The 26,420-nt window shown below is 42.8% G+C and overlaps 1 protein-coding gene across 3 annotated transcripts in view; it reads right to left on the bottom strand.

Moving 5' to 3' along the window:
- The window catches only part of sp1 (sp1 transcription factor), a 31,995-nt gene that overhangs the window by 4,853 nt on the left and 722 nt on the right, over positions 1–26,420 (bottom strand). For 2 of the 3 annotated variants that reach the window (XM_052568490.1, XM_052568488.1), the window contains exons 2-5: positions 26,063–26,148; positions 11,405–12,521; positions 9,335–9,476; positions 4,246–4,439 (exon numbers count right to left, since the gene is read on the bottom strand). In XM_052568490.1, coding sequence (XP_052424450.1) covers positions 4,246–4,439; positions 9,335–9,476; positions 11,405–12,521; positions 26,063–26,128 — 1,519 coding nt within the window. In that variant the 5' untranslated portion in view covers positions 26,129–26,148. The remainder of the gene's footprint in view (positions 1–4,245; positions 4,440–9,334; positions 9,477–11,404; positions 12,522–26,062; positions 26,149–26,420) is intronic. The other variant, XM_052568489.1, reaches the window with a different exon arrangement.

Genomic DNA, 26,420 nt, shown 5'->3' with positions numbered 1-26,420 from the left:
AGATCACAATTCAAAAATCACAATTTACCTTTATTCCACAACCTCTGTCCCTTCTCTGAGAAACGAGCTGATCATTTCCTGCTTTTAGAAAAGCCCTCCCTCAAATACAGACGATGGGCTCTGATTGGTTAGCTAGCCCGTTGTGTTGTGATTGGCTAAACCGACTCTAGTGCCGCTCACCCCAGTGCATGTGCTCCGGTTGAAAGTGACGTGACATACAGCCAAGTATGGTGAACCACACTAAGAATTCATGCTCTGCATTTAACCCTTCCAAAGTGAACACACACCGCAGTGAACACACACACACACACAGCAGTGAGAGCGACAGCGAGAGAGACAGAGAGAGAGAGAGAGAGAAAGCGAGAGAGAAACAGAGAGACAGCGAGAGAGCGAGCGAGCAAAAGAGAGAGAGAGAGAGAGAGAGAGAGAGAGCGAAAGCAAGAGAGAGAGCGAGAGATAGCGAGAGAGACAGAGACAGAGAGAGAGAGACAGCGAGGGAGACAGAGACAGAGAGAGAGAGAGAGAGACAGCGAGGGAGACAGAGAGAGAGAGAGAGAGACAGAAAGAGAGACAGCGAGAGAGAGAGAGACACAGAAAGAGAGACAGCGAGAGAGAGAGAGAGAGAGAGACACAGCGAGGGAGACAGAGACAGAGAGAGAGAGAGACAGAAAGAGAGACAGCGAGAGAGAGAGACACACAGAAAGAGAGACAGCGAGAGAGAGAGAGAGAGAGAGAGACAGTGAGATGCAGAGCAGGGGACGTGAGGAACAGTATTAAGAACCAATGTGACTAAAACATGACGAGACGTTTTCGAGTTTTCGTTGACGAGACGGACCTGGGGCGGGGTTACACGTACTTTTAAATGCACACTTGAGCAGCGCAGCACACTGTGACTCCATGTTGCTTTGAGCACATCATTCTGCACCCGCGATGTGCATACGCGCTTTGTGCGCTCTGTTTTGAAGTGTTTCATATTATCATGGGTTTGCGCACTGAAAGATTGTTAAAAGCCTATATTTTTATACCTAGCCTACACAATACATTTAAAATGAACAATTTAATTGTATATTATTTGTGTGTAGTGTAGTGTTAAGCATTTTCATCCAAAAGACTAAAGGGGGTCGCACACCGGACGAGAAGCGCAGCGCCGCGCCACGTCTTTAAAATTCGAACACATTATTCTCTATGGGTGTACACACAGCGGCGGCGCCATTCGGCGTCTGTCCGCGGCGCCCAGCTACGACTCAGAACGCTGTTCAAATTTCTGCCGCGCCACAGAGCGCCATCTGCATGGTTTTATATTAAAATACCCAGATGTTATAAACTGAACCTAAAATACAGTACACTTGTTTCATTCAAATAAAACATTACAAAGTTTGGTTACAAAGTAAAGTTACAAAGTTTGGTTACGTTTTCAGCTGCACAGTTGCCTAGACAACAGATACAACAAAACAATAACAGACTTATTATAACACAGATTCTTTTCATTAATTAACGTTCAAAACTCAGCTTTTATTAATTAAATTCATATATTTAAAATAATAATAATAGATGAAGTTAAAACTCTCCCATCTTGCTGTGAAATTGAGCTCACGCATATAGAATGTGCGCGTCCAGTGTGCGATACCTCGAGTTGTCCTACATGCGGCGCGACGCGACGCTTCTTGTCCGGTGTGCGACCGCCTTAAGACTAAAACTAAAAGGGCTGCCAAAAACAACGCCGTTAAGAACCGCTGCATTAAAACATTGATTTTAAACTTGTGAATGCATTACAATTATTACAGAATCACAATTTAATCTAGGTATCCTCTGTCTTCCTCTTCTCTGCCTTGGTGCCTTTTCCTGATAGCAGGGTTTATCTGGGTTTGTTACATCACAAACACAGGAAGTAACTTGTGTTACCTATAAGCTTTTTTAGGCATTAAAATGACAGAATCTTTTAAAGACAATATCTCCATTTGCATTGAACTTTCAGCTTTACAACTTTGCAGATATTGTTTTAGTATTGTTTCGATTCCTATACAAGTATCAGAAATATCACAAATACCACAACAAATTCTTGCAACGCCGAGTACATGAACCCATATACCGATCAGATACCATTTTCTTAAACAAGACCTAGTTATGACCGCTAGCTTTGCCTAACCGCTGCACGGTTGTTCTTCGCTGCTCAGAATGCAGGAAGTAGTGCCGTGTTGCGTTTAGAGCAGCGAAGAAGAAATGAAAACGCGTTAGCAGTATGTCCGCTGTATAGCAGTATTTCAGACTGGACCAACCAGACAGTAAAACAGCGACTAGGGATGCCACAAAGTACTGGCACTTCACTACCAAGTCGGTGCTGAAATTGTAAAAATGTGATTATACCAGCGTCTCTGTATTACCGGTAGAAAGTTTGAGTGTATTCTGTACCCGCAGCTGCGTTCAGTCACTTCTGCGTTAGTCAAAGCGCAGGGCTCCGGACTGTAGCCGAATATAGTGTCTGTGAATATTAAACTGCAAAATACTATTTAAATATTACTCCTGCAAATTCTACATCTCTGTGGGTGACGGGCGCAGATGCGCGGGAGCTCGCTGTTTTGTAGTCTCTTCCGTGTGTCACTATATGAGGACACGAACACATAAACCATCACTTCATGAGAATTTACCATTTCATTTGAGAAAACTGTCATATCATAAACACAGACACTCAAAGATCTTCATGGCAATCCATCAAAATAAACGTTCAGTTTAACGTGAGTACATTGACAATATGTTAAGCTACTGTTGTAGCCTACAGTAGATTTAGCTATGTCTCTATGTAGTAATAATAATACGTCTCTATTAATAATAATAATAATGCTAGACAGTTGCTTGTTTTTTTACTTGTTTTGTTGTAAAGAGATTATATGATTAATATCATTTTTTTATATTACTAGTTTTATTTATTGCAGTTTTTTTATACAGTTATATTGTAAAACTAAAATACCTTTTTTAGTTTGTGGTGTTAAATTTTTGGCTGCATTTGAAGTTCTTTTTCGCTTAAGAAAATACTGTCAAATTCATGTCAGATAATAAAAATACTGTAATAAATACAGTAGTTCACCATGCATTTGTTCATGTTTTATTAAGGGATCAGTCTGAAGCACACCATAAAATAATTCTAGCAATTTACACAGGGCTAGTAGTATATACAGCTGTATATACAGATACACACCCAGGTATCGGATCAGTACTAGGTATCGGCCGATACCCTGAGCCCAGGTATCGGTATCGGGAAGAGAAAAAGCGTATCAGAACATCTCTATATTGTTTATGCTCAAACTTCAACATAACATACTAAATAATGTTAAAAAAGTGAATATCGCAATCAACCACCCCTTTAAATAGCATGCCTATTATTAACATATTGGCTGTTTATTAGTACATATTCAACATCCCTACACAATACCTAAACTTAACTACCTAGGAGTTTGAGGCAAAAATCTTAGTTAATGTTTTGTTAATAACAAGAATGGAACATTAACAAAGTGTGACCAATAGATATATGCAATTGAATGTTTAAATGAAATAAACTGTTTTACTTTAGTTCTATAAAATTTATTTTTCCAGTTTTAGAAAATAGTTCCGTTCATTGATGCTTTACAGTAAAGCACAACTATGACTAAGCCACATAATCAATATATCCTAAATACTATTCCATGTATGAAGCATTTCAGCCCAACTAAGGGTTTGATTGGTTTAATGAGTGACCCCTTCTGGTCAGTATATTAGAATGATTTCTGAAGGATCGTGTGACACTGAACACTGCAGAAATGATCACATGTTGAACTGTAATGTGACAATATTACTGTTTTTAATTACTTTTGATCTAATAAATGCAGCCTTGATTTTGTCACAGATCTATTTTAAATATATAACCGTGTTGAGTTGAATCCTCAAGATGAGCATTCGACCGTGGCTAATCAGAAGTTAATCACAAGCAGTGTGAGGGCAGAATCAACTTAAGACTTACTGAGTTTATTCAAATTTCTCTTAAAATCACCAAATACATAGAGCTCTTTATTTTGTTGTTCATACATGTTTTTTGTCAACAACTTTATAGGTTTCTGCAATCTGCATGGCTATACTTGCATAACAAATAACCCTGCAACATGAACTAAATCTCTCACACACACACACACACAGATATACAGTAAGTAAGTGCCCTCACTTTAACTCTTTAAGTGCCTGTGACCTCTGCGAACTCTGCGAGTGTGTGAAACTCACCTGTGTGTGTCCTCTTGTGCCGCTGCAGCTCATCGGAGCGGGTGAAGCGTTTCCCGCAGAAGGACCAGGAGCACACGAAGGGCCTCTCTCCAGTGTGCCAGCGCAAGTGTGCCCGCAGATGAGACGTCTTCCCATACACCTTCCCACATCCGGGAATATGACAGATGTGCTGCTTCTTCTTACTGGGGTCACTGCTGCAGGAAGAGCAGGCAAGATGACAATTTAACAAAGACTGAAATATGTAGGCAAGGCTTTTACAGCTGGCCATAGTGAATTGGTCTAGTAAAAATTGTCTAAATATCCATCCCATCAAGTATTGTAGTTAATAATAATGTTTTGTTTATAGAACACCATTCAAGCATCGAAAAACACAAATCACAGTTAAAGTCAGTGATAGCTTCAGTCAAGTCAACTTCCAGAAATCAGAAGTGTATCGTTTACTGGATCCATGCATCAGGTCTTAAAGTGACAGCAGCCTATAAATACCTGCTGCTACAAAACACAGCTTTAAAACAAGGATTAAAGGGTCAGGACCTCTTTTGGACCGGTACTTAACTGGGTTGATACCGGAGTACTGATAAACATCAGGAGAAACGATACGGTTATCGATACTTGCGTTGTTACATCTCCTTATACTTCAGTGCAAAAGCTGCTTGTCATTTTCTTCATTGAATGATGTGGCCTAGGGACTTTGATAATGAATGCGATATTGCATAGCTTGTCAGTGATCTGTGGCTCTATTAATGCTGCTCCATTTGAAAGCAGGTGACGGTGATTTGGCTGTAATCACGGAACCAGATTTATTGACTAGAGCCACTTTTCCACCGCAGGAACTTTACCCAGGAACTAGGGACTAATGTCCATCAGAGCTGTTGTCCATGAACTGAATGTTAATTTCTCTATCATAAGCCATCACCATAAGTGTTTCAGAGAGTTTGGCAGTACATCTATTCGGCCTCACAACCACAGACCACGTGTAACCACACCAGCCCAGAACCTCCACATCCAGCATCTTCTCCTCCAAGATCATCTGAGACCAGCTGAGGACAGCTCCTGCAACAATCGGTTTCCAGACCCAAATCATCTCTGCACAAACTGTCAGAAACCGTCTCAGGGAAGCTCATCTGCTGCTCGTCGTCCTCATCCGGGTCTCGTCCTGACTGAAGTTCATCATCATAATAGACATGAGTGGACAAATGCTCACATTCAATGGCGTCTGGCACTTTGGAGAGGTGTTCTCTTGACGTATGAATCATGTTTCTCACTGTACAGGGCAGATGTCAGACAGCGTGTATGGCGTCATGTGGGTAAACGGTTTGTTGATGTCAGCGTTGTGGACCGAGTGGCCCATGGTGGCAGTGGGGTTATGGTATGGGCAGGTGTATGTTATATACAGACATCACCTCATGTTGCAGCATGATAATGCACAGCCCCATGCTACAAGGATCTGTACACAATTCCTGGAAGCTGGAAAACATCCCAGTTCTTGTATGGTCAGCATACTGCGGACATGTCACCCATTGAGCATGTTTGGGATGCTCTGGATCAGTGTATACGACAGCGTGTTCCACTTCCTGCCAATATCCAGTAACTTCACACAGCCATTGAAGAGGAGTGGACCAACATCCCACAATCAACAACCTGATCAACCCTATTGCTGTGTCCGAAACCGCTCCCTATCCACTATATAGTGCACTATATGGGGTGTCAGCCATTTTGCATTGCTGTCCGTATTCTGAGTGAATTACTTCATTCCCTACATTTGTCCACTACTTTTTACCCACAATTCATTCTGATTTCGAGTGTAATTATATACCATCAATGTAGCCACAAAGCTGACACAGAGGTATGTATAACTGCAATAAAAAGTAATTCTGAGTATTATTGCTATATTACTTTCAAAAATTAGGTACACATAATATAAAAGTACATATGGCAATGTTTTTGCAACAGCTCCAAGTCTCACACGCAGTGTAGGCTATACGTCACTGTCTGAATCCATTCACTTATTTATTTGTTCACTCCTTCCTGATATAGTGAACTCAGCTGCCATACACTATATAGGGATTAGTGAATGAGTTAGCGATTTCAGACACAGCATATGTGAAGGAGATGTGTTGCACTGTGGGAGGCAAATGGTGGTCACACCAGATACTGACTGGTTTTCGGACCCCCCCGGACCCCCAATACAGTAAAACTGCACATATTAGAGTGGTCTTTTATTGAGGCCAGTCTAAGGCACACCTGTGTAATAATCATGCTGTCTAATCAACATCTTGATATGTCACACCTGTGAGGTGGATGGATTATCTCGGCAAAGGAGAAGTGCTCACCAACACAGATTTAGACAGATTTGTGAACAATATTTGATAGAAATAGGCCTTTTGTGTACATAGAAAAAGTCTTAGGTCTTTGAGTTCAGCTTATTTCGATCGGTGTAACTGTGACTGAATTCATCCGAAAGAAGAAAGTCATATACACCTAGGTGTATATGGTGTAGTGTGGTGTGGTGTAGTGTGGTGTAGTGTGGTGTGGTGTAGTGTGGTGTAGTGTGGTGTAGTGTGGTGTGGTGTGGGTGGTGTAGTGTGGTGTGGTGTGGTGTGGTGTAGTGTGGGTGGTGTAGTGTGGTGTGGGTGGTGTAGTGTGGGTGGTGTGGTGTGGTGTGGTGTGGCGTAGTGTGGGTGGTGTAGTGTGGTGTGGTGTGGGTGGAGTGGTGTGGGTGGTGTAGTGTGGGGTGGTGTGGTGTAGTGTGGGTGGTGTAGTGTGGGTGGTGTGGTGTGGTGTAGTGTGGGTGGTGTAGTGTGGTGTAGTGTAGTGTGGGTGGTGTAGTGTAGGGTGGTGTAGTGTAGTGTGGTGTGGTGTAGTGTAGTGTAGTGTGGGTGGTGTAGTGTGGTGTGGTGTGGTGTAGTGTGGTGTAGTGTGGGTTGTGTAGTGTGGTGTGTGTGGTGTAGTGTGGGTGGTGTAGTGTGGTGTGGTGTGGGTGGTGTAGTGTAGTGTAGTGTGGTGTAGTGTAGTGTAGTGTGGTGTAGTGTGGTGTAGTGTGGGTGGTGTAGTGTGGGTGGTGTAGTGTGGTGTAGTGTGGGTGGTGTGGGTGGTGTAGTGTGGTGTGGGTGGTGTAGTGTGGTGTAGTGTAGTGTGGGTGGTGTAGTGTAGTGTGGTGTAGTGTGGTGTGGTGTAGTGTGGTGTGGTGTAGTGTGGGTGGTGTAGTGTGGTGTGGTGTGGGTGGTGTGGGTGGTGTGGTTGGTGTAGTGTGGGTGGTGTAGTGTAGTGTGGGTGGTGTAGTGTGGTGTAGTGTAGTGTGGTGTAGTGTGGGTGGTGTGGTGTAGTGTGGTGTGGGTGGTGTAGTGTGGTGTAGTGTAGTGTAGTGTGGTGTAGTGTAGTGTGGTGTGGTGTGGGTGGTGTAGTGTGGTGTGGTGTGGGTGGTGTGGTTGGTGTAGTGTGGGGTGGTGTAGTGTGGGTGGTGTAGTGTGGTGTGGTGTGGGTGGTGTGGTTGGTGTAGTGTGGGGTGGGGTGGTGTGGTGTGGGTGGTGTAGTGTGGTGTGGTGTAGTGTGGTGTAGTGTGGGTGGTGTAGTGTGGTGTGGTGTGGTGTAGTGTGGGTGGTGTAGTGTGGTGTAGTGTAGTGTGGGTGGTGTAGTGTAGGGTGGTGTAGTGTAGTGTGGTGTGGTGTAGTGTAGTGTAGTGTGTAGTGTGGGTGGTGTAGTGTGGTGTAGTGTGGTGTGGTGTGGTGTAGTGTGGTGTAGTGTGGTGTGGGTTGTGTAGTGTGGTGTGTGTGGTGTAGTGTGGGTGGTGTAGTGTGGTGTGGTGTGGGTGGTGTAGTGTAGTGTAGTGTGGTGTAGTGTGGTGTAGTGTGGTGTAGTGTAGTGTAGTGTGGTGTAGTGTGGGTGGTGTAGTGTGGTGTAGTGTAGTGTGGTGTAGTGTGGGTGGTGTGGTGTGGTGTAGTGTGGTGTGGGTGGTGTAGTGTGGTGTAGTGTAGTGTGGGTGGTGTAGTGTAGTGTGGTGTAGTGTAGTGTGGTGTGGTGTGGTGTGGTGTAGTGTGGTGTGGTGTGGGTGGTGTGGTTGGTGTAGTGTGGGTGGTGTAGTGTGGGGTGGGGTGGTGTAGTGTGGGTGGTGTAGTGTGGTGTGGGTGGTGTAGTGTGGTGTGGGTGGTGTAGTGTGGTGTAGTGTGGTGTGGTGTAGTGTGGGTGGTGTAGTGTAGTGTAGTGTGGGTGGTGTAGTGTGGTGTGGTGTGGGTGGTGTAGTGTGGGTTGTGTAGTGTGGTGTGTGTGGTGTAGTGTGGGTGGTGTAGTGTGGTGTAGTGTGGTGTGGTGTGGGTGGTGTAGTGTAGTGTGGTGTAGTGTGGGTGGTGTAATGTGGTGTAGTGTGGGTGGTGTAGTGTGGTGTAGTGTAGTGTGGTGTAGTGTGGGTGGTGTAGTGTGGTGTAGTGTGGGTGGTGTAGTGTGGTGTAGTGTGGTGTAGTGTGGGTGGTGTAGTGTGGTGTAGTGTAGTGTAGTGTAGTGTGGGTGGTGTAGTGTGGTGTAGTGTAGTGTAGTGTGGTGTAGTGTAGTGTGGTGTAGTGTGGGTGGTGTAGTGTAGTGTGGTGTAGTGTAGTGTGGGTGGTGTAGTGTGGTGTGGTGTGGGTGGTGTAGTGTAGTGTGGTGTAGTGTAGTGTGGTGTAGTGTGTGTGGTGTAGTGTAGTGTGGGTGGTGTAGTGTGGGTGGTGTAGTGTGGTGTGGTGTAGTGTGGGTGGTGTAGTGTGGTGTAGTGTAGTGTAGTGTGGTGTAGTGTGGTGTGGTGTAGTGTGGGTGGTGTAGTGTGGTGTAGTGTAGTGTGGGTGGTGTAGTGTGGTGTGGTGTAGTGTGGGTGGTGTAGTGTGGTGTGGTGTAGTGTGGGTGGTGTAGTGTGGTGTAGTGTAGTGTGGGTTGTGTAGTGTGGTGTGTGTGGTGTAGTGTGGGTGGTGTAGTGTGGGTGGTGTAGTGTGGTGTGGTGTGGGTGGTGTAGTGTGGGTGGTGTAGTGTAGTGTAGTGTGGTGTAGTGTGGGTGGTGTAGTGTGGTGTAGTGTGGTGTGGTGTGGTGTAAGCCTGTGTCTGTGTGACATGATGAGGAGCGTACCGTCCCTCTCCGTCTTTGCAGAAGGGGCAGGTGCAGGCTTCTCTGCGTGTGCGTCTGCTGCTGGGCGTCGGGCTGCTCTCCATATTCTCCTCCAGCGCACCACTGTCCTCCAGAGCGTCCCCCGTGGTCCCGCTCCCATCGCCTGCACACAAACAGACACAAGCAGCTCGCAAAACAAGGGCTAGATTATAAAACTGCAGCTCCTTCCATCAATGTGCTAACTAGAAATAACGTCTTACGTTTCCATAACTGTGTTCTGTGCTTCACTAGAAATGGTCAATTATAAAGACACGCAACATCATAAAGTCATGAAGTTTGCTTGTTAACTGAATGTTGAGACGTGGCCAGAGGTAAGTGAACGCAAGGGTTTAGGCATCAATTCACCAGTTTTTCACCATTTCATTTGAGAAAACTATCAGATACAGATAGAAGGTCTTTACAACAACCTGTCAAAAGAAAAGTTTAGGTTTAACTTGATTGAATTAAAAGGAATCTGAGGAACCTAAAAGACACTTCCGTTTTACATACGACAGGCAATTAACATTAGTCAGTGAGATCACAGATAAATGATTTCAATGTGGTAATTTATTTAATCCTTTACTTAGTCAAGTAAACTCAGGCAATTTGATAACACCTAGAGTATCAAAATCAACTGCGGGCGGCAGATCCTTTTCCTATTTGGCTCCTAAACTCTGGAATAACCTACCTAACATTGTTCGGGAGGCAGACACACTCTTGCAGTTTAAATCTAGATTAAAGACCCATCTCTTTAACCTGGCTTACACATAACATACTAATATGCTTTTAATATCCAAATCCGTTAAAGGATTTTTAGGCTGCATTAATTAGGTAAACCGGAACCGGAAACACTTCACATAACACCCGATGTACTTGCTACATCATTAAAAGAATGGCATCTACGCTAATATTTGTCTGTTTCTCTATTATTCCGAGGTCACCGTGGCCACCAGATCCAGTCTGTGTCCAGATCAGAGGGTCACTGCAGTCACCCGGATCCAGTACGTATCCAGACCAGATGGTGGATCAGCACCTAGAAAGGACCTCTACTGCCCTGAAAGACAGCGGAGACCAGGACAACTAGAGCCCCAGATACAGATCCCCTGTAAAGACCTTGTCTCAGAGGAGCATCAGGACAAGACCACAGGAAACAGATGATTCTTCTGCACAATCTGACTTTGCTGCAGTCTGGAATTGAACTGCTGGTTTCGTCTGGTCAGAGGAGAACTGACCCCAACTGAGCCTGGTTTCTCCCAAGGTTTTTTTCTCCATTCTGTCACCGATGGAGTTTCGGTTCCTTGCCGCTGTCGCCTCTGGCTTGCTTAGTTGGGGTCACTTCATCTACAGCGATATCATTGACTTGATTGCAAATAAATGCACAGACACTATTTAACTGAACAGAGATGACATCACTGAATTCAATGATGAACTGCCTTTAACTATCATTCTGCATTATTGACACACAGTTTTCCAAATGAATGTTGTTCAGTTGCTTTGACGCAATGTATTTTGTTTAAAGCGCTATATAAATAAAGGTGACTTGACTTAGTTTCACTGCCCGAGGGTGAATCCAGGGTATGGATGAAATCAGTCTCATTATTCATGTAATCTACACATTGGCCCTCATTCATGAAACACTAGCAGGAACTAATTTTTGTGAAAAGCTGTTCTAACACAAATGTTTTAATTCATGAAAGTGTTCATATTTTCATATTGTTAGTTGGTACGAAATAAATGTATACCTGCTCTTTACCAGATGTAAATGGTGTTAAACATTGTGTTCTCTTTGGCAAACTGAAAAAAAGTCAACATGTTGGTATTTCTTGCTGGGAATCTGCTTTAAAATAAAGGTTTATTGATCTTTGAAAATGTACCTGCGTTATTATACCATTAACTTCATATTAATTGAAACTGGTCTTAGAACAACAATATTATCATTTATCGCAATGATTTCTTGGAGAATTTATCGTCCAGCAAAATTTGTTACCGTGACAGGCCTACTGATGACAGGTTTATAGAAGGGACCGAACAGAAGAAGGGTAGCAGACTCACCCGCTGTGTTGGTGATGGTGATGGGAACCCCCTGCAGCTGGTGCATCTGCAGCCCTGTGTTTCCCAGTGTGTTCAGGTTGATGGTCTGCAGGCCTGAGAGCGTGCCGGGCTGTGCTAGCGTGATCTGGGTGTTAGCGGGGCTCTGCAGCTGAAGCGTCTGCCAGCTGACCTGTCCATTCGGCCCGACGGTGCGGATCAGGATGGGGCTGCCGTTGGCGATGGTCTGGATCTGAACGTTCTGCAGTCCGTCCTGAGACAGGCTCTGTGTGGCGAACACCTGGCCGCCGGCCGAGACACTCTGCAGCACCTGCTGCGGCTGAATGACGATCTGAGCCTGACTCACTTTCGGTCCATCTCCGGACGTGTTCTGGAAGGTCTTCCCGGGCTCTGATGTGTTGCTCTGGGCCAGCGTCAGGACGCCTCCCGGCGCAGTGGTCTGTGTGCTGGTGGAGGTGGTGCAGTACTCTGCTGCTGTGGTGCTCTGGAGCAGCTGCTGAGGAGCTCCTCCAGCGTTAGCGTCACTTACAGAGCCCACCGGCAGGAGCGTGATGTTGGCATTGAGCGGCATGTTGGTCAGGAACTGCGCCTGATTGGGCAGCACGGCTCCGCTCAGGCTGAGGTTCTGCAGTGGGATGGCTTGCTGGAAGAGCCCAGGGACAGTCAGGATGTTTCCAGAAGCTCTGCTGGGGGCAGCGATGAGCTGTTGATTCCCGCTGGGAGAGGTCACCAGCTGAAACTGCCCCGCTGTGGACACCTCCGGAGCCGTCTGAGTGAACTGGAGCTGCTGTCCGTCCACAGTCTGGAACTGCGGGATCATCTGGTACTGGACGCCCGGCATGACCCCAGAGAGGGTGCTGAGCACCGGCGCCTGCAGGTTCTGAGAGGAGGCCATCACATACTGCGGCTGCAGCAGGGCTCCGGTGCTGTGAGAGCTGCTGGACACCGGAGCACCTGCAGGGATCACATGCCAGCCGTTACTGCTGTGGCTCAGATGGGGCTGCTGGAGCTCGATCTGGGAGTCCTGGCTCTGGCGCGACTGCTGTTCTGCCGTGTCGTTTTCATCTATCCGACTGCAGGTGGCAGCCAGCAGTGCTAAAGGGGACGGCTGCTGCGAGTCCTGGAGAGAGAAATATGCTTTAGAGCCATTCCAGAAATTACTGTTGTTGCTATTTAAAAACAAAAAGTCAGCTAATTTGTTGTATTTCAAAAGCAAACAATGCTATCATTGCATCTCTACCATGTACTAACATTTAAATGATTTAGCTAGCCTTCAGTTGCAGTGGCAAATAAACCCAAATAATTAACATTTTTAATACAATAGTGTTCTCATTATTACGTTATATATGACAGACCCAATCATAATTATTAAAGGGTAATTTAGCATAACTAAAAAGAAATTCTGTGTTCAAAATAGATATGACGATGATCCGAGAGAGAGCGAGGCTGTGCATGCAAGGTGCATTTCTATATTAACAGTGAAGCTGTGGCTTTAATCTCTTTAGAAACAATGATGTTACCAGCTACTTGAGGAGAAAGATAATTTAGCTCGAGCGATTAAGCTATTTATACTTTATAAAAATATGCGGTAAAAGGTTTGATCCTGAATGTCTGATTGCACACAAAGCGTGTGAGTGACTGAGCATATGTGTAAGATACAGAAGACAGCGCATTAGTTTAGAACTCTCTTCATTTTATTTGTAAAAAGTAGAGAGTGCATTCATTTGTGCAATGATAACCCTACAATCAATGTTAAGATGATATATATATGACTACATTACAATATAAATTAGAACAAGTACATTATAATTTATGGGCTTAAAAACAAAATGCAAACAATCAGTATGTTTTACCTGGTGGGAGTGCCCAATGTAAACATGAAAAACATGAAAACATGAAACGGGGGCCCTTCATATTGCAGAGGTCAACTGCTTAGAGTTAGCACTGGCCCTAAAGTACGCAGCATTTCATAAACAGCTGTTTTACTAAATTCTACAGAGGTAAATTCTATGTTTTGTCTGAAGGGTATAGAAAAGGTTAGTATACCGCGGCAGCCCTCTAGTTCAAGCCTCCTCATGTGAAGACTGAAGAGTATCGTGCGACTCTACCGTGCGACTCTACCGTGCGACTCTACCGTGCGACTCTACCGTGCGACTCTACCGTGCGACTCTACCGTGCGACTCTACCGTGCGACTCTACCGTGCGACTCTACCGTGCGACTCTACCGTGCGACTCTACCGTGCGACTCCACACCGGGAGGGTTAGGGTTAGGGACACCGGCAAGGGATACAAGTATAGCTTTGATTAAACTCTTTTTCCTTCTACAGGTTTCATTTCTGTTTCAGTTTTTTTTACCAATTCTTACCAGATAATCAAAATATTTTTCGATTAATCGTTTTTTAAAATGTGGTCGATTCAAAATCGATTCTCAAAGGCCATGAATCGATTTTTTCCATATTTATTTCCACAGACATTGAACGTAAGATTAGCGTTAATCTAATTACAAATCTTCTCCACTAGATGTCACCCTCTTATGTGCCTTGTGCGATGTTACCAACGAACCTGTCATTCATTCATTCAGTTTAAAGCAGTGGTTCTCACACAAAACTTTTGCAACTCACTTGAAGAAGTTCAAGCAAATGGAAACACAATATAATATGCAGCAATCATCCTTAATTGAAGAAATGTGACAAAACATGTCTGGAGAGAACCTCATATTATTAAATTCGAAAGTGCTTTCCATATTTGGATCAACATAGGCTACATTTGTGAACGCACATTTTCTGCAATGTCGCGCGTCAAGACATGCTCCTGTGCGCATCTTACAGACTGCATCTTACGGTGGTAGGCGTGACGTAAACATCGTCATCGGAGAGTGTGTGCAGATCTCGGAGCAGACGACGCACGGACAGGTGTGTGTGGTCAGTAGTCTTCAAAAGCATAATTGCACATGTTCAGGCAGAGTGAAGAAGCTCATTGCCAATCGAACCTGTGCAATCCGTCAATACAGAATATAAAGACGGCGATGTGCAATGATTCTGGGAAATTGTTTGTTCACATGTTTGTTGCAGAGCGGACCATCAGCGTGCGCTTTCGGAAGTATAAATGGAAGAAGTCCACGTCCGCACTGACCGTGTACACGTCTGGATTGCTCATCCGGAAAGTATAACACAGGTTTTACAATCGCAACCTCATTGTGCTGTTACACAAAATTGTTCAGCTCCCGACAGAATGAGGTGTAGTCAAATTATTTATTTCAATGAATCTAATCGATTAGATATCATATTATTTAGGCTATAATATTATAAATCAGGTTGGTTTGTATTGGTGACGTAATGTGTAAATCATATGCGTGCGGCCCGTGAGGCTTGTACTTGGACCATAATGCGGCGCGCTGGGAAAACAGGTTGAGAACCACTGGCTTAAAGGGTTTCAGGTGGTTTGTCAACGTTGATGCCACCTTCACATAAAAAGTCAGAGGTATGGAAGCATTTTAGATTTCGTAAGCAAGACTACGACGATAGTGTTGTGGACAAGAACAAAGCATTTTTCATCTTGCATCAAACTTGTATTTATTTAAAATAATTGTAAGCATTCGAAAATTAGAGATGGGTTCTGTTTTAATGTACCCACCTAAAATAAAAGAGTTTAATATACAGGTTTGTGGCTCTTAATTTATTTTTGTTAATTACCCAATTGTAAACTTATGTTCACTGTTCTTTTTTATACATATATTATTTGTATTAAATCTATATTCATTGACTTGAATCGAGAATAGAGTATAGAAAATGGAGCTTAAGATCTTTGCCCGGACCCGATCGGACTTCATTTCGATTCGGGCTTCATTTATATCATTTTACACGGACTCTGGCTTGTGCCGTAAATGGGCAGTCATGTAATGTGTTTCGAACAGCACGAGAAAGAGGTGAAAAATGTATGCTGAGTAGGTGTAACGGAGGCCTGTCTCTGACGATTACGTTTTGGTAGCACCAGCAACTAAAGCAAAGTCTAAGGTTTGGAAAAGTTTTGACCGTGTTTATAATGAGAATCCTTGAATAATGAGCCAGAGGGTTATATTGCTGGACGCACCATCAGTGAGCGCAGGAACACGCTGAAGACATCTGCAGTGGATTCAATCATTCTCCTCCACAAAAACAGGTAGGCCTTACCTAATCTTGTTGAGTAAATGTTTTTCAAATAACTAAATATTAATTGAGTCTTAAATGCATAATGTAGACAGAGTAGGCTATATAAGCTAATGTTGGCATTAATATTTTATTATGTCAGCTGCTATGGCGAAGCAAATCCGGCAGAGCCTTCATCTTAATTCTGTTATTGCCAAATCTTCATCTTAATTTAGAATTTATCTTAATTAAATATTTTAAGAAAGACTTGTTTTTATTGGTGCGTTGGCCTATTTATATGCTAAACGAGCCTATACCTAGGGCTATTTATAGAGCGCTGAGATATTACGATGTTACTATAGAGGACTTATTTTATTTCTTTGTTCAAACTTCCAAGTGGCTTATTACGTTAGTCATGTATAAATGACTAATTTCTGACAAAAGGCAAAAGAGCTGTGTGCGTTGTACATTTGAATAATGTTGGGTTGTGAATGGGTTCGGGCTTTTGAAAAGATTTTATTTTTTTTTTGATTGTGTGAATTATTTTGTTACTCCTGAAGCCAGCTCAATGCAGCGGTTCTCAATTCCAGTCCTCGTGCCCCCTGCTCTGCACATTTTGTACACTTCTCTTATCGCTTGAGACTTTTGATCTATTCGAACATAAGTGCCCTGCGAAGTGAACATCATTGGATATTCCACCATGATTACGAAATGAATGTAATATGTGCCATTCAAAGTGCATTGAAGTTTCAGAGTTTGTTTTATTTACGGAGGTATATGATGTTACAGTTGTCTGTGTGTGAAGACTCTGCGTAGCACAAATCCCTGAATTAATGTTTGGCTCATGGTGTAGGGAGCATGTCAATGGGAACAGTTCATGCATGGAGCTCCCTTCTAACAGTAACTGAAATGTAAAACTGTTAAACATATATAATACACTGCGCATATAAATGAATGCACGAAGCATTTACAATGTGCACATCCGATGTGCAGAATGAAACGTTAAAGCAAATCGGCGGATGTGCACATTGTAAACGCTTTGTGCTGCACTGTATTTGTTTTGTCCTATCGTATCCATCATATGTTGGCTTTTTAAAAAAAATATATGCTATACATTTAAAATAAATTTATTTTATATTTTATAGTATATACTAACATAAATACATGAATTTATGTTTTTAATGAATGGGTTTAATAATAATACAAATAGCAATGTGTAACATTTTACCATATTTGTTCCCCGCAAAAGTTTTTATTTTTTTCAATAAATCTTTGGATTTCTAAAATTATTGTGCACTGATTTTCCTAGAATAACTCTTGCCAAACTAACCACTAACCTAGTTTGAAACATTTTTGTCATTGATTGTTAATTTGCATAGGCCTATATTTTTACATATTTTATTTCTTCCCTTAATAATGAAATCGTCTGCATCTAGTAGACCGGCATGAAAACGGGTCAGGGGTGAAAAAGGTGAGAAGGATATAACTCCTCTAGGGGGGTCCGGGGACATACTCCCCTGGAAGAAAATGTTTATATTTCATATTTTAAAGCATCAATAGCCCCTTTCACACTGCCATTCCGGCAAATACACGGGTAAAGTGTTCCGGCAATTATTCCCGGGTCGCTAGATTTGGCACTTTCACACTGCCAGTGATGACCCGGGATATGTGCGTGCTTTCACACACAACCGTAAAGATCCCGTAACGACACGTGACATCAGCGTGTGACGTGTAATGTATGAGTCGACAATGCTAGGCACGTTATACTTTCACTGAAGCAAGCAAACGATCTCGGCGTCAGCGCGGAAAGTGAGGAACTAACTGATCTCTGCTTCATTACAGTTTGCACATATTTTTTGTCGCGAATGTTTATATTCCTTCAAAACAACCGATAAAAGAGCCGCGCAATAACGTGCATCATCACTCTGACACGCCATTAAATCTGGCTTATGTTCACCGGCGCCCGTCCCGGGTTGAACCCGGCAATGTTACTAGGTCCCCGAACCCGGGTACAATGCCGGAATCAATCCCGGGACGGGTTTGCTTTCACACAGAAGGCGACCCGGCAATGTTCTGGCAATATGCCGGGCCTGACGTGTAGTGTGAATGGGGCTAATCTGATTCATTTTGAGATGCTTTTTTTGCCAACCTGTGTTTTAGCATGTGTACCTATTTAAATGCATAAAAAAAAAAAAAACTTAATTTGTTAAATTATTTTCTTAATATAGCTTTATGAAAGGTTTTTCCCCCCCTTGGAAATTCTGTTGTGTATTTACATTGTTCTGGTTATTAAATAAAGGCATAAAACATAAATTTAATTTATCTTTTAATTATTGAAAATTAAAACATACTTTTTTTTGGTTTATTATTCAAAATAAAACATGGAAATGTTGTGTGATTACTCCTTAAAAAAAAATTATGTTTGTTTAATTTTAGTAGTAGTAGTAGTAGTAGTGGACTAGAGGTCGACTGATATATCGGGCTGATATTTGTCATTTTTTAATATATCGACATCGGCCGATATCCGTGTTTAGTAGCGCCGATTTAAAGTCAGGCACGTCGGCGGGCAGCCCCGTGTAATTGTTGCAGTGGAAAGTGCTGCTGCGCATGTGAAGGATCCCAAGCCAAAACTTTTGGAAGATTCAACAACAGTCCTGGGAGATAAAGGTAGCCAGAGAATCTGCCTCTGTAAATGGTGTGAAGTTGGCAGCTCTAACAAACACTGCAGCGTGATCGAGTGCTCCGTTACTCTGCCCCGCTCACAGACAGCACCGCGCTCGGAGAAACAGCTGTCCTGGACCTGCCCAGAACTGTGAATAACATTTGTTCAGTAGCATGGTTTGATGCAGACTATAACCAGTTTTCCATCCAACTGATTTGTATTTGGGGATGTCAATATTCGATAATTTCCATGTTCCATTTCCATACTTTTTTTTTTTGCTTATCCGAAAAATGATCCGATCCATATGAGTATGAGCGAGCACGGGTTTGACTAGATTATTTGGAGATCATCCTCTTCAAGATCATCCTCTTCACATGAGCAAAAACGTCCTTGGCATAACAGAGTGGACTGGTATACTATGGTCTATCAGGAAACATGGTGTTAGCTTTCACTGTTATGCTGATGATATTTAGCTCTATATTTCTTCACGGCCCGGTGAAACACACCAATTTGAAAAACTAATGGAATGCATAGTTGATATAAAAAACTGGATGACGAGTAATTTCTTACTGCTAATTTCTGAAAAAACAGAGGTGTTAATTATAGGACCTAAAAACTCTGCTTGTAATAACCTAGAACACTGTCTAAGACTTGATGGTTGCTCTGTCAATTCTTCGTCATCAGTTAGGAACCTAAGTGTGCTATTTGATCACAATCTTTCCTTAGAAAGATTAGAGTGGCTAAAAAGACCTACGCTAAAAAGTTGGAAGACCAGTTTACTTCCAACGACTCAACTTCAGTGTGGAGAGTTCTAAGAGCCACCACGAACTACAAGACACCATCCCCTTGCACTGAGGCTAATCAACGACTTGCTAACGACCTGAATGAGTTTTATTGCAGATTTGAAACCCCCAACACCCATTCTGACCATCTCCCTGCACAACCATTAACACCTCCTGCAATCCCCCGTTCCACACCTCCTGCTCTTCAAATCTGTGAAGATGATGTGCGCCAGGTCTTCAAGAAGAACAAAAGAAGAAAAGCACCAGGCCCAGATGGTGTTACACCAGCCTGTCTGAAAACCTGTGCTGACCAGCTGGCCCCCATCTTTTCACAGATCTTCAACAGATCCCTGGAGTTGTGTGAAGTGCCTTCCTGCTTCAAACGCTCCACCATCATCCCCATCCCAAAGAAACCCAAGATAGCAGAACTTAACGACTACAGACCTGTGGCTCTAACGTCTGTCGTCATGAAGTCGTTTGAAAAACTGGTTCTGGGTTATCTGAAGGACATCACTGGACCCTTACTGGACCCCCTGCAGTTTGCTTACCGAGCAAACAGGTCCGTTGATGATGCAATCAACATGGGATTGCACTTCATCCTGCAACATCTGGACAAAACAGGGACTTATGTGAGGATCCTATTTGTGGACTTTAGTTCGGCATTCAACACCATCATCCCAACAGCCCTTCAGACCAAACTGACCCAGCTCTCTGTTCCTAGCTCTATCTGTCGGTGGATCACCAGCTTTCTGACAGATAGGCAACAGTTAGTGAGACTGGGGAAATTCACATCAAACAGCTGCACCACCAACACTGGTGTCCCTCAGGGATGTGTTCTCTCCCCTCTGCTCTTCTCCCTTTACACCAACGACTGCACCTCTAAAGACCCCTCTGTCAAGCTCCTAAAGTTTGCAGATGACACTACAGTCATCGGCCTCATCCAGGATGGTGATGAGTCTGCTTACAGACAAGAGGTTGAGCAGCTGGCTGTCTGGTGCAGTCTTAACAACCTGGAGCTGAACACGCTCAAAACAGTGGAGATGATCGTGGACTTCAGGAGAAACCCCTCTGCACTCCCCCCACTCACCATCATGAACAGCACTGTGACTGCAGTGGAGTCATTCAGATTCCTGGGAACCACCATCTCTCAGGACCTGAAGTGGGACATTCACATTGACTCCATTGTGAAAAAGGCCCAGCAGAGGTTGTATTTCCTTCTCCAGCTGAGGAAGTTTAACCTGCCACAGGAGCTGCTGAAACAGTTCTACTCAGCCGTCATTGAGTCTGTCCTCTGTACTTCAATAACTGTCTGGTTTGGTTCAGCAACAAACTGGTTCCGACATCTGTTCGGACTGCTGAAAGGATTATTGGTGCTCAAGAACTGTATACATCCAGAGTGAGGAAAAGGGCTCAGAAAATCACTCTGGATCCCTCACATCCAAGACACCCCATCTTTGAACTTTTGCCATCTGGCCGGCGCCTCAGAGCCGCAAACACCAGAACAGCAAGGCACAAGAACAGTTTCTTCCCCCAGGCAATCTACCTCATGAACAGTTAAATGTTCTCTACTTATGCTTATAAACGTGCAATATCCTTATATTTATTTGTTAACCCTCCATCCTAGAACATTCCTGCATCTCACTCAATCCTATTCCATTATCATTTATAGCACAATTGTTTATTCACTTATTTATTTGCCAATTTGTAAATCTCTCTCAATTAGTAAAAAAAAAAATTTCTTCTTTTTTTTTTTTCTGTGTGTTGTTGTCTCTGTGTACTGGAAGCTTATGTCACTAAAACTAATTCCTTGTATGCGTAAGCATACTTGGCAATAAAGCTCTTTCTGATTCTGAATGAGCTCCTTTTACATTATACTCCTCTACGTCCGCTACGTTCTCAAAACTCAGGCAATTTGATAAAACCTAGAATATCAAAATCAACTGCGGGCGGCAGATCCTTTTCCTATTTGGCTCCTAAACTCTGGAATAACCTACCTAACATTGTTCGGGAGGCAGACACACTCTTGCAGTTTAAATCTAGATTAAAGACCCATCTCTTTAACCTGGCATACACATAACATACTAATATGCTTTTAATATCCAAATCCGTTAAAGGATTTTTAGGCTGCATTAATTAGGTAAACCGGAACCGGAAACACTTCACATAACACCCGATGTACTTTCTACATCATTAAAAGAATGGCATCTACGCTAATATTAGTCTGTTTCTCTCTTGTTCTGAGGTCACCGTAGCCACCAGATCCAGTCTGTGTCCAGATCAGAAGGTCACTGCAGTCACCCGGATCCAGTCCGTATCCAGACCAGATGGTGGATCAGCACCTAGAAAGGACCTCTACATCCCTGAAAGACGGCGGAGACCAGGACAACTAGAGCCCAGATACAGATCCCCTGTAAAGACCTTGTCTCAGAGGAGCACCAGGACAAGACCACAGGAAACAGATGATTCTTCTGCACAATCTGACTTTGCTGCAGTCTGGAATTGAACTACTGGTTTCGTCTGGTCAGAGGAGAACTAACCCCAACTGAGCCTGGTTTCTCCCAAGGTTTTTTTCTCCATTCTGTCACCGATGGAGTTTCGGTTCCTTGCCGCTGTCGCCTCTGGCTTGCTTAGTTGGGGTCACTTCATCTACAGCGATATCATTGACTTGATTGCAAATAAATGCACAGACACTATTTAAACTGAACAGAGATAACATCACTGAATTCAATGATGAACTGTCTTTAACTATCATTTTGCATTATTGAGACACTGTTTTACTAATGAATGTTGTTCAGTTGCTTTGACGCAATGTATTTTGTTTAAAGCGCTATATAAATAAAGGTGACTTTGACTGACTTTGAAATCATAACATTAGCACAGAATCAGTTCAGAATCAATCACCAAAAGAATCAGTTCATTTCAGACACGCTCTGTGTTAGGCCGGTGACACACTGGCTGCATGGTGTCTCTGCCGCGTGTCAGTTGCGTGGCGGCTGCCTCGTGTTTTCTGTGTCTTTACACACCAGAACTGTGCTTAATGGGGCGCTTGTGCGCTGCTGCTGCTGCTATAGGTAACATAGAGGGAGACCGCCGACAGACCAGGCTCTTGTCTTCACGACAACAATATCAACTTTCTTTTACACACCTACGCCTACTGATAAAGGACACCATCAAAAGTATTGACGGCAAAATATACTATGTTTGACAGGTGCAATATTTGAAAATCGATAATTATTTATTTTTTTAATTACATTTATATCTGAGTTTACCTCAACCTTTCAGACATCAAAATGTCATGAATTAATATGTATTTGTGTAAAAAAAAAAAATGACAGACATTTTCCTATTATATTTTGCCTGGAAACACTTCAGACACGCGCGCGTGTTGAGTAAAAAAAAAAAAACGTGTTGGTTCTAATTCTAGCATGCACACGTTTTCCGCGCTGCTCGAGCCGTGCCTGAGACGCTCGTCTCACACAGTCAGTCTGCAAGCTCTAACCTGTTAACATGGGAGCTGAATTAAAAACGGACACGCCACGCAGCTGAGACGCTTGCGCCACGCATTCAGTGTGTCACCGGCCTTAGTCTGCTTCACGCTGAATCACACATGCGCAGTATCATCAGCTCCTCGGTTCTCTAATCGGACGCATCCGACAGAAATGGTTCTCGGTTCAGTGAACTGTGGATCCGAAAACCGATGCAACCGGTTCCTGACTCGAGAAACGCTCCGGCGGTGAGCGTGTACGTATGTTATCTGGCTCTGCTGCACAAATGTTCCCCCGGCCTTTATTTGTCACTATCAGAGGCCCGGCGTTTATTTGACTGCCGGTTTTTATTGGAGGAATTGCGGTATATACATTCTGCTGAACAATAGTAATAGTACAAATGGCAAATACTTGTCATAAAATTAAACCTGACTTTTATTTTGACAGGTTACCGTACCTTTACAGTTGTGTATGTGATACGACAGTCTTATGATGTGATATGATGCTAGTTTTACTGAAATCAAACAGTCAAATGCTCATGAAGTGACTGTCAGAGCAGTTCTGGAGATGTTGTTCATGTGTTCATCTTTATTTAGATGAATAGCAGAAGCTGAAATCACTGCGAGCGACACGCGCTTCAGTGTGTGTGATAAAGGAAGATGCGCTTCTGCTCCATTCATTAACAGAGACACGCAGAACATGAAGGATTCATATTTAAATAGACTGTTCAGGCTTTAATATTTACAGATATTAGTCAGTATCACGATTTGATGTAAGTGTAATGACCTATTTTTGATTAATTCACTCAAAATTTAGCAAATTCCGTGCCATTCCGCGTTAAACTGTGAATTCCGTTTTTATGACTGGATTCTGTGATTCCCTCCGTGTTTTCTGCATCATGGAAATCAAAGGACCCTATCTGTGTCTCTCGCGGTGCTTGATGTCAAACACGGATCGGTCTGCGGGAGAACACAGAAAGGGACTTCGGTCAAACACACTCCCATCTACCAGCCTTTAATCTCACCTTCTCTGCACAGACTGAAATAAATCCTTCTGTGAGATTATGTGGTTTCTTACATAGAAAAAAAACATATTTCCTAGTTTTCTAAGCAGTGATGAAAAATATGTCGATTCACACTGCATACTGTATATAATGAAAATTATAATCATAAACTCAGATAAACCATATATTGCCATAGTTGTGTGTTTATTGGTCATGCTGAATCAATTAAAGCATTTTAGTAATTAGTTTCTTCTGCGGGGTGTATTAGGAGTTTCTCTGGTCTTCAGATGGAGATTTACTGCTGATCACAGAACTGTGCTTCACTCAAAGATATGCATGTCACTCGCATCTTCTGTCTAATCGAGATTTCATTACCATTTATCCCACAGCCCTGCTATTAAATCCTCTATTAACTAAGATTCTATATGTGATAAATCATGTCTCTATACATAATATACACTATTACAATGTACAATTGCACAAAAAGCTGCAAATGCACAAGTGAACTGTAACAATGTGCTAAAACATGCCATGCATTGTTTTTTTCAGTAATGTTCTTAATACATTTAATCTAGCCTTTATGACAGACTTGCCCTTGCACTTCACTGTATTTTCTTTTTCGAAGTGATTCCAAACATATTTCAAGCAACTAAAAACCTGAGTGCATCTGAAGTGTCTCTGAAGAAATGCATGATCGAATTTAACATCGGCCAAATATTCTTATCGGTGGATATCAATAACAGTAAAGGTTAGGGGTGCTTCGATTGGGCTAGTGATCACGATCAGCCGATTATCAGTTTGGGATGTTTGATCAGCCGTGTCTATGAAGAACCAATCTCAAGCTGATGATGGGTAAAACAATTATAATGCTGAAGGTGAGGTACAATTCATATTTCTTTATTAACTTAGTCATTAGAAACCTTTCTGTGAGAATTTCACAATCAGCACACGCACTCTCTATTTCTCTATAAATGCACGACTCAAATCACATCGTGTCGGTCTATAAGCGAGCTGCACACTGACAGGAATTATTACTTGCACAATCGAGGCAGTGTTGCATCATCACTGAAGTTTATAAATTGCATTTCTTTTTAATGGTTTGCAGTGTTTAACCATTCAGCGCTCGCACGCTCTCCTGGAGAATGAGCTCATGCTCTCTCACACACACACACACACACACACACACACGGACTGCCAACAGAGTAAGTGTGAACCTCACACACAGATCACCAAATCAGGCTTGTGGTGTGTGTAAGCGACGAACACTTTTCACAAGACTGTGTTCAACATCAGCATCGTAAATCCTCCAAAGCTTTTCATATTTATCTGTTTTTAAACATTTCTGTACAATTATATCATTATTCTTTGTATTATATGACCTTTGCATCAAAGTACAAAACAACTAGTTATATTGATGCAATGGTGTTAGCGTATCTGGGATCGACGGTGATGTCTGTCTGCTGTTATCGGTCTCTCTCAGTTTGTGTCCTTTTTATGAAAGTCAGGAAAATATTATCGTGGAGTTTTTCTTCTGCTACAAAACCTATTTGTGATGTTCTCCTTCACTGCTCAAGTTAACCCAACACTGACGGCTTCTGCTGCTGAGAAAGTGTGAAAAAGGTCCAGTGTGTGATGCAAAGGTGTCACTAAAAACATTATGGGGAGAAATATGTGTCAAAAAAAGTAAAACATGCTTCCCTCAACCTAAAGAATCTCTCTGACAAGAGTCACCTAAGAGGGAAACTGCCCCTAGTTTCAAAAATGAAATTCAGGCCCTGAATAAACGTCTAATAATCTTGACTGGTGTATCACTATAAATAATAACAAGATGAGTATTGTTGATCGTATACTGACACTGCTTCTGTGATACTCTGAATCCTGATCGCAGCGCTAGTAAAACTGAACCTGTGTCTGAAGATCGACACCAGAGCGAGGAATTAATCACACTCTTCATTTCTGGGTGAACCAACCCTTTAACTGTACTGTGCAATTACCATAATACTTGTATTATACTTATATATAATAACATTTACTATTTTTCATATTTGTATTGGACTGCATTAAACCTGCAAGCATCATAATAGTTATTTTAACACAAGATTATGGATCCAACAAGAATTAGTAAAAACATAAAAACACGTGTGATCAAGTATTGATAATAAATAGAGAGATTTCAATTATGTTGGACAACTGCACTTTCTGAAATTTCTGGTCACCTACTTTGAAACTAAACTGATTAAGAACATCAATAAAGAACCCATCACACTTTTGTTTCTAATCTAGACAGAGAACTGAATAATGACAGAAACACACTTTACAGCAAGTACAAACTCTTCATCAGCATTTGGACAAAGGACTTTCCCGCACACAAAATCAACAATTATTAACCCTACAAACACCTGTCTCCACAAACATTCATACAGTCTGTTTCAGTCTGTTTTCCAATCACAGAGCAGAGGACTCGGCTGCGTTTTATTTCCAGAAAGAGTTTTAAGAGCAGACACTCCTTCCTGATCCACCCATAACCCTCCCATCAGAGCAGGAAGACACACACACACACACACACAGGACAGGGAAGGGAAGGGTTAAACAGTGGAGCACTCACTGGAGCTGTGCTGCTGGGGTTTCTCTTCTGAATGAAGCTCGTGTCGTTGTCCACCAGCGCCGCCATCTCACTCTGCTGTGGATCTACTGACACAGTTAACACAAACTTATTTCACTCGTCTGTGGATCTGACACACGGTTAACAAAGTCAGAAAGAGCACAAGCATGTGTTTATTTGTGTGCTGTTCACTGCTTTAAGGTTAGCAGAGCAGGGTTAGCAGAGGAGCTGACACGCGTTCAGTGGCCATATTCCTTCACTAAAACACTTTAACACTTATCCGCTTCTTCATGATCTCCGTCGCCATCATCTTCATCATCATCATCGTCGCTGACGTCCATTCTGTGACGTTAGTTCAGCG

Source organism: Carassius gibelio, chromosome B11, assembly GCF_023724105.1.
Source record: "Carassius gibelio isolate Cgi1373 ecotype wild population from Czech Republic chromosome B11, carGib1.2-hapl.c, whole genome shotgun sequence".
Taxonomy (NCBI): Eukaryota; Metazoa; Chordata; class Actinopteri; order Cypriniformes; family Cyprinidae; genus Carassius; species Carassius gibelio.
Note: the sequence above shows the minus strand (reverse complement) of the source record. Positions and strands in the feature narration are given on the sequence as shown.